At 37.9% G+C, this 8988-nt stretch overlaps 1 protein-coding gene across 3 annotated transcripts in view; it reads left to right on the top strand.

Annotated features, from left to right (window-relative positions):
- The window catches only part of LRRFIP2 (LRR binding FLII interacting protein 2), a 144405-nt gene that overhangs the window by 77454 nt on the left and 57963 nt on the right, over positions 1-8988 (top strand). Inside the window, exons 8-14 of one of the 3 annotated variants that reach the window (XM_023514017.1) lie at positions 294-335; positions 1971-2036; positions 4723-4797; positions 6358-6405; positions 6487-6531; positions 7672-7719; positions 8172-8228. The exons of the other annotated variants lie outside the window; for them this stretch is intronic. Of the exons in view, the coding sequence (XP_023369785.1) occupies positions 294-335; positions 1971-2036; positions 4723-4797; positions 6358-6405; positions 6487-6531; positions 7672-7719; positions 8172-8228 (381 nt within the window). The remainder of the gene's footprint in view (positions 1-293; positions 336-1970; positions 2037-4722; positions 4798-6357; positions 6406-6486; positions 6532-7671; positions 7720-8171; positions 8229-8988) is intronic. 3 annotated transcript variants of the gene reach the window in all.

The raw sequence follows: 8988 nt of genomic DNA, 5'->3' as shown, positions 1-8988 counted from the left end.
CCGCCACAATGCCTGGCTATTTTTTGGTTGCAGCCGTCATTGGTTGTTTGGTGGGTCCGGGCTGGGGATTTGAACCCGCCACCTTAGGTGTACGTGGCTGGCGCCTTAGCCGGTTGAGCTATAGGCGCTGAGCCGAAGAATATTCCTTAATTCAAATTTATTAGTTTTCATGTTTAATAATTTTTTGCTTTTAAATTGTGATAGATTTTTAATAACTGCAAATGTTACTTCTTTTCCTTCTTATATTTCTGAATTTGGAAATAAACCAACTTTCATGTTTTCTTGAAATCCAGTCTGATGTGCTCAAGGATAGACCATCAAGACTTTCATCATTAGTATGTAGTGCATGAGTGTGTGTTAAATGTGGAGTTTTACTTTATAAAAACCTATTGATGCTAACCATAGATTATGACTTTCATGCTTTTGTTATGGTCTTTTAGTGAAAATGATTAACTAACAAAGCAAAAACTATTGCTTTATAACTGGCATAATTCATCATTTGAATAGTAATTTTTTCCTAAAGGAATTTCAGGATCATTTATTTATGTATTTTTTTTCCCCTATGGAGGACCAAGATTGCTAGTAACATCTTTTCTTAAAATGATGAGCCAGCCAGCCACCCACCCAACATATACTCATTGCCCTCAAAGACATGTTTGTAACAGGGAACTGAATTACAGTAACACAGGCTAAACATCTAGTAGTGATAAATGACACCTAAGACATGAGTTATGTGCAAGCATTTGGTTTACTTTGATTTATTTTAATATGGTATATCACTCAAGGAAGTTAAGTTATAGCTTATTTTTCTTGAGTTAATATTATGTCAATAGGTTTCCTGAGTTTCTAGACTATATATAGATAGTGCCTTCTTTTTTTCTTTTTTTTTTTTTTTTGAGACAGAATCTTACTCTGTCACCCTGGGTAGAGATCACTGTGATCTTGAATTCCTGGGCTCAAGTGATCCTTCTGCCATAACCTCCCAAGTAGCTGGGACCACAGGGGCAAGCCATCATACCCAGCTATTTTTTTTCTATTTTTGGTAGAGACAGGGTCTCACTTTTCTCAGGCTGATCTTGGACTCTTGAGCTCAAGAGATCCTCCCACCATGCTAAGATTATATGCATGAGCCCCTTCACTGTGCTATATAGAAAACTCTTAAATAATGTTTAGAGTAATATATAAAAGAAGAGATGTGTATTCAGGAATGGAAAAAAGTTTATTATAATCATCGATTTGGTATCTACTATACATATGTGAAATGCTTTGTCAAGAGTAGATAGTCTATTGCCTTTGGTTGTTGATAGGTAAGGCATTTCTAGCTGTACCCTCTCATTTCAGGTAAATAGTACATACTTAGATTGGATTTCTTGTCTATCAGTTGACCTATTTAGTAGTATTGCTGTTATCACCAACCTTCACCCTATATACTTCGCTTTGTACTCCTAGGAGAAGTTAGATATTGAAGCTGACTGTTTAGTAAAGCTGCTTTTATGCTGGGCAATCCACATCATCTTAGCTGTTTTCCTCCTGAGTAGCACATGCTGTGGGTCTGCTCACAGGGGGTAAAAGGACTGTCTGGGGCACTGCAATGTCATGTTCTTTGTTGTGTCAGTCCTGTTTTGGTTGATTCAAAGTATTGCTTTTTGGCCTTTGGGTAAGGATTATGATAGAAGGAGGTGAACTCTCTTGTCGTCTATGCCTTTATAAAGATCATCGAGGGACTCAAATGAGATGTGGGGTGAAAGTCTGTATACATACCCGGGGCAGCAAGGGGGTAATGCAAATGTGTAGAAAGACCACATATCTTAGCTAGTCAAATGCAGCAAATCAGGTGGAAATAGATTGCATGTTAACTACTCTGTATCTGTATACAGATCTTTGTGTGTGTAAATTTTTAAGCTTAGTTTTATCAAATTATTTTTATAATTTCACTGTATAATCATTAAAGTTAACGTATTTACTTCCAGAATCATTCTTACAGTCACTCTTATGGAACGAAGAAGAGATCTTCTGGTTCTCATAAAGACCTGCTGGTTAGTTCTGTTGTGTCTCCTATCATAATTCACTTATTACTTTTAGGGGACTTAAGAATTACGAATGCTTTGATGTGCTCCTAAGGCATTGTTGAAACTTAATAACTTGCTGAAACATTAATATATCAGAACTTTATTAAAAATAATTTTGTTGTCATTTATAAGATTTAATATCAGTTAACATTTACTAATCCCAGGGGATAAAGTTAATAAGATATCACAAGAAGCTTATTAACAAGTATATTTATTTACATATATATATTTATTTATTTAGACAGGCTCATTATGTTGCCCTCGGTAGAATGCTGTGGCGTCACAGCTCACAGCAACCTCCGACTCTTGGGCTTAAGTGATTCTCTTGCCTCAGTCTCTGAAGTAGCTGGGATTACAGGCGCCCACCACGATGCCTGGCTATTTTTCTGTTGTAGTTATCATTTTTGTTTGGCAGGCCTGGACTGGTTTTGAATCTGCCAGCTCCAGTGTATGTGGCTGGCATCCTAGCTGCTGAGCTACAGGCACTGAGCCGGTATTTTTATTTATTAACTGTTCTATGGAATATATCACAAGAATAGTTTTAGTGAGATTCTCATTCTTATTTTAGAAATGTGAACTAACTTATAGTATCATAGGTAGTATCAAACTCATTGGATAAGTTTCATTCACCATGTTTATAGGGAACTTGAAATGTATTTTCTGATACAAACAATAAATATGTAATGGCAGAGTTCTCATGCTAGCTTATAGAAATCTCTTTACAATGTAATTAAACTGCAGAATTAATATGGTATTTATTCTGGCCACATAGCTAAACAACATTTTTGTGGGAGAAAAATGTCTGCAGAAGGCCTACTTGATGCTCTGGGAACGCTTGATTCTTATTAGGCTGCAATAGTACTGGCAAAGGAAGTGCAGTCCCAAGCTCCCTGCCAGTTCTGGGTTCCCATGGGAGGAGTCAGGAGAGGGTTGGGAGCCTTTGGCTGGTGTAAGGGAAGAAGGAATAAAGAACATAATGGAGAGGACATTAACAAGAGGCCCTGGATAGTAGGGTATTTGAATCTCTGAGGAGAGGCGAGCCATGGAAATAGCTGATGGTATGAATGGGGAGAGGTGCAGAAAGGCAGGGCTAGGAGTGGTATGGCAGGGTAGGCATAGGGGTATACCTGATTCTAGTGTCATTAGCGGAGAAGGAGGCTTTAAGTCAGGGATTGCCTGAATTTGTTTAACCTTGAGTAAAAATGATGGCTACAGAAGTTAGAAAGGAATTTTTGTTTCTCTTGGGGGAGATAGTATCTCACTCTTTTGTCCAGGCTAGAGTGCCATGGCAGTCAGCTCACCTCACCTCACTGAGTTCAAGTGATCTTCCTACCTTACCCTCTAGCTGGGACTACAGGTGCCTGGCACAACACCCAGCTAATTTTTTTTTTTTTCTATTTTTTGTAGAGACAGGATATGCCTCTTGCTCAGGCTGGTCTTGAACTTCTGAGCTCAAGTCATCCTCCTATCTTGGCCTCTTAGAGTGCTAGGATTACAGGTGTGAGCCACCTCAAAAGGCTCCCCCTCCTTTTTTCTTTTCGTTTCTTTTTTTTTGAGACAGTCTCACTCTGTCATGTTGGGTTAAAATACTGGTGTCATCATAGCTTACAGCAATGTCAGTCTCTTGGATTCAGGTAATCCTGTTGCTTCAGCCTCCCAAGTAGCTGGGACTATAGGTGCCCACCATGACACCTGGTTAGTTTTTCTATTTTTAGAATCAGGGCCTCGCTCTTGCTCAGGCTGGTCTTGAACTCATGAACTCAAGTAATCCACCTGCCTAGACCTCCCAGAGAGCTGGGATTATAGGCGTGTGCCACTGTACCCAGTCTGGAAAGGGAATTTTGTAGATAATTAAAATTCTCTTCCTCAGAGAACCACAGTGTGTAAAATTATTGTCTGCTTTGTGTAGTGTGTTAAAAATGAACATGCCATAAATGTTTTATACCAAACCATATTTATTGCATTTTCTTTCTCTCTTTTGGTAATTTAATTTGAACAGTATTTTGACAAATAGACTATGAAAAGTTTGGGACCAAATATAGTAATTCTTGAATTATTTCTGTGGCTTTGCCAAACAGATTATAAAAGTGGTAATTAGTTGTCCTGGAGTTTTCAAGGACATTTTTTTTTTTTTTTTTGCAATTTTTGGCTGGGGCTGGGTTTGAACCCACCACCTTCAGCATATGGGGCCAGCACCCTACCCCTTTGAGCCACAGGCGCCGCCCCTCAAGGACATTCTTAAGCATGACATAAAGTCAATTACAGTAGAACTTCTGTAAGTTGACCACCCACACATAAAGTCAATTACAGTAGAACTTCTGTAAGTTGACCACCCACGGTAAACTGCAACAAACTGGTCTACCGAGGTGATCAACATAAGGAACTAGGCCTACTATACTGATAGCTACATGTAATGCTTGTCTGGTCTATGAAACTTAGGTCACCTTAAGGAGCTGGTTACCTACGGAGGTTCTACCGTATTTGCATTCCATTTTGCCTGAGGATTTATTGTCTTGTTTTTAAAGTAAAAAATTAGTAATGACTTGGTTTGAAAACAGTTAAATTATTAACACCAGTCTTTTTTGAAAAACTTGAAATAATTGTTTGGGTAACATTTAACCTAAGAAAAATGTGTTTCATTTTACTTTTGCAGAGCGGCCTTTACTTTGACCAGAGAAATTATAGCAGTCTTAAACATAGCAAACCCTCCTCTGCCTACTACAGTCGGGTTTGTTTAAAGTTTTTTGTCTTCATGTGTTTTATTCACCTTTAACATATTTCTAATCCTCTATTTTACATTTTGCCTTGCTATAACTAATCTTAAATGGCTATGTATATGCCAGTTTTTGGTAACCCTGTCACTTACTGTGTGAGTGTCTTTTAAACAGTGGAAACTATTAAATCACCATGTTTGTAAATGAGTACTAATTTTTTTTTTTTAAATTTTTGTTTGCTTGTTTGTTAGTTTCTAAAAGACACGATCTCCCTCTGTTGCCCAGTCTGTATCTGGACTCCTGGGCTGAAGTGATCCTCTTACTTCAGCCTCCAAGTAGCTGAGACTATAGGTACCAGCTACGATACCTGGTTAATTAAAATTTTTTTTTGTAGAGACAAGGTCTCAGTATGTTCCCCAGGCCAGTCTTCAACTCTCAGCCTTAGATCTTCCTACTTTGGCCTCCCAAAGTGCTGGGATTATAGGTGTGAGTCATTGTGCTTGGCTTTCAGTTTTTTTAATGAGAACTTTTAAACATACAAAAAATCGCAAAGACTTGTATAACTAACACACATGCCTACCATTTAAATTATGCAATTTATTATATTTACTTTATCACATAATTATCTATTTGTCTCTGTCCATTCATCACTTCATCTTATTTTTTGATGCATTTCAAAATAAGTTGTAGGCATCTGTATACTTCATGGTGGGTACACTTTCAAAAAGCTTCCATGTGAAAATCTAAAGTACACATAGAACAAGAAGAAAGTAATTATTTGTTTATTACTAGAATATCTTGTTTTGTCAAAGCATTAGACACATCATACATTTAAAACACATTATATATGTGGTACATAGTACATTTAGAATAATTCAATTCACAAAACCTGCACACAAAACTTAAATACTCTTCTTTTCATATCTTGTTTGGTTTGTGAAAAAGAACTGAAAATTATGTCCTCAGATGACATCAGAAAAGGAAGATTGAATTCCTTCTTTAAAAAATGCTGTGCCCTCTTAGTGCATAAATTGATTATGTCTGGTACAATTTATTTGATTAGACTAAGGCACTTTGTCCATGGCCTGTTTTGAAATGCAAGTTTTCTGATTTATTTGGAAAAGAGTGTTTGTAGAAATAACTTGGGGTGTACTTATCAGCTTTCCCAGTAACCAGTCTAAGCCCATTGGGAGTCCCAAAATCCCTGAAGATACCACAAGAGCTTATGGTAACTATTGTGGCCACCTTTAGCCACACTCCTTCCTGTGCCTTGGCCCTCCTTTCCTCAGCGTTGTCTTAGTGTGCCATCACATAGCCTAACAATAATGTTTAAAGACCAATAGGACATAAATGCATTTATAGAAAACTATTCTAAGTTATTTTTCTCATCCCTTACAAGTGGTATTCAAAAACATTTCCATTGACGTACGTTTTTCCTACTTCTTGTGTTTATTAATGACCTTAAGCATTCAGGAATTGCTAATGACTTATAGAGTATAAAATCATAAACGTAAGTGTTGAAGGAGAGACCAATTCTTTGTTTTTGTTTTGTTTTATTTTTTGTCTCTTCGCAGCCTTCTTCCCTGTACAGTGATCCCCTGGCGGTATCTAAGAGTAACAGGGTTAGTACTTTCTGAGGAATCTTTTTCTTTCAGAGCTACCAGTCACTTTTCTTTGGGTTTAATAATGTACTTTTTTCATAGGCTTCCCCTATTGCAAATTCTGGTCTGCTGAGAAGTGCCAGTCTGGTTTGTATTTTCCTCTTCCAGTATGTGCATTGCTGGTGGAGGTCACTGTCATGGCGCTAATGTTATGGTTTGACCGCTTTCTTCAAAACTAGTGAAGGAGATGAGACATGGCTTTACTGCAGAATGTGCTCCCCTGTGCTTAAATATAAAACCTTAGGGTAATAAAATTAAGCATATTCCCTTCAGAGAAGTGGACACTACTGGCTGTTGGTAGTCACTGTTTAGAATCAGTTTTTTAGAGAGAAAATAGATTTGCATGGGTCCCACCCTACTCACATACTTTTGGGATATGGCTGTTCATTCAAAGGGATGTCGTATTTTTCTTTGGGACAGCTATGATCTCAGCCTTTTTAATGCTAGGGTTTATTAAAGCAAGCAAACTAAAAAAGCAAATGCAATAGTTCTATGTAATGTGTGATTTATGGTTTTGTTGCTTTCAAGCTGTTTGTTGTGTTGTGACCTATTCTGATGGCCCAGGACCCTAAGGTTTTAGAACTTAATTTTTTTGTGGTAATAGGCAAAATGCTCTGTGTACTTTAGTTTTCTTTTCTGCCCTATTTCCTCTCTTGAGGGAATAAATTCAGGAATATTAGTTTACCCAGTTTCATAACTTGATGGTGAAAGAAAATAATAGAATCAATGATTTTTTTTTTTGAGACAGTCTCATCCTTTGCCTTAGGTAGCATTATAGCTCACAGCAATCTTAAGCTTCTGGGTGCAAACAATCCTCCTGCCTCAGCCTCCCAGGTAGCTGGGGCTACAGGTGCATGCCACCATGCCTGGCTAATTTTTCCATTTTTGGTAGAGTTGGAGTTTTACTTTTCCTTAGGCTGGTTTCAAACTCCTGACCTCAAGTGATCCTCCTGCCTTGGCCTCCCAGAGTACTAGGATTACAGGCATAAGCCATGGCTCCTGGCCAGAGGAATTTTTTATTTTTTAAAGTAAAGTGATAATGAGACTGATACGGCACTTTATGCATACAGATAAGTGTTATTGTCTTCAGAGTTTTCACTTTAGGAGGCTATACACTTATACCATTCTTCTAAATTTTTTTGACACTGAGTACTGCAAAAAAGCTTAGACATTTCTTAAACGACTTTGATGCTAAATAGATAAATGGTATTTGTTTTTGTTCTTTAGGCATCATTGTACAGTGGTGGATTATATAATCCTTATGGTTCTCGAACTGTAAGTCTATACAGGGGAAGCTGGTGAAGAGGGAGGATGATGTAGGTGGGAACATCCTTACAAAGAGAAAGTCATTTAATTTGACCTGTAATTACTCACAAGCTGTAATCCATTTATTCAGTTAGCCAACTGTGACTCTCACCCAAGCTGGAGAAAGGGCCTGCTAGAAATCATGGCTTATGAGGGGTATGCATAGGAAAATCTCTTTGCTTATTAGTTCCTCCCGAAGAAGTTCTGAGCAGAGCTTCTCCATAGCATTCCCTTCTTCTCTCTCTCCTGCCAAGGGTTGGTGGATCTTGAGGGTGGGGAATGAGGTAGAGTTCCACACCAGAGAGTAATAGTTACCTTTACCCTGGGAACCAGGGGAAAGTTAGGGCCCTGGACACTAATGTATTCTCAGAAGAAAAAGATGATCATTGTTGTAAAACCTTTTCTTCTTGGAAACTTTATAGCCATCTGAATACAGTTATTACTCATCAAGAACAAGTTCAGCACGAAGCAGTCCGGTGGTGAGCTGTTTAGTCTTTGCATGCTTTATAGAAACTATTGGTTGTTTCATTAGTCTGTAAGCAGTGCCATGGTGAGCTGTCTAGTCTTTGCATGCTTTTTAGAAACTATTGGTTGTTTCATTAATCTGTACTCACACTTTAGAATATTGAAGATATAGTGTGTTTCACTCTGCTGTGCATGGATTATGTCATTCCCTTAGCACACAAACGGAAGCACTAATTTGTCCTAATGGATGATTTGTGTATGAATGTGCGTTAGTACATAATTCTTAGAGAAGCCTGCAACCAGTGCTATAAGAAATTTTAAAGTTTCTATATCTGTCATTTGTGTGAAGCTTCTTGTCCATTCAGTGGTAGGTAATAAGTTAGTGTATAGGTTGGCTACCTATGTTTCTCTTTTCTATATTTACCTCCTGCACTGTACCATTTCACTTGCCTTCAAGTACTTTTTATTAATGGAGTAAAAGAAGAAAATAAATAACCAACTTTAAAAAATTTTTATATAGGCTCACCGCCCATAGCACAGTGGTTACTGTGCCAGCCACATACACTGAAGGTGGTGGGTTTGAACGTGGCCTGGGCTAGCTAAACAACAATGTAGTCCTGGCTAGTTGGGAGGCTGAGGCAAGAGAATTGCTTGAGCCTAAGAATTAGAGGTTGCTGTGAGCTGTGATGCCACAGCACTCTACCAAGGGCGACATAGTGAGACTCTGTCTCCAAAAAAAAAAAAAAAGTTTTTTTTTTTTTTTAATATAGGAGA

The sequence above is a fragment of the Otolemur garnettii genome, unplaced genomic scaffold (genome assembly GCF_000181295.1).
Source record: "Otolemur garnettii isolate 467f Iridium unplaced genomic scaffold, OtoGar3 scaffold00002, whole genome shotgun sequence".
NCBI lineage: Eukaryota > Metazoa > Chordata > Mammalia > Primates > Galagidae > Otolemur > Otolemur garnettii.
This window is presented reverse-complemented; position numbering and strand designations above follow the sequence as displayed.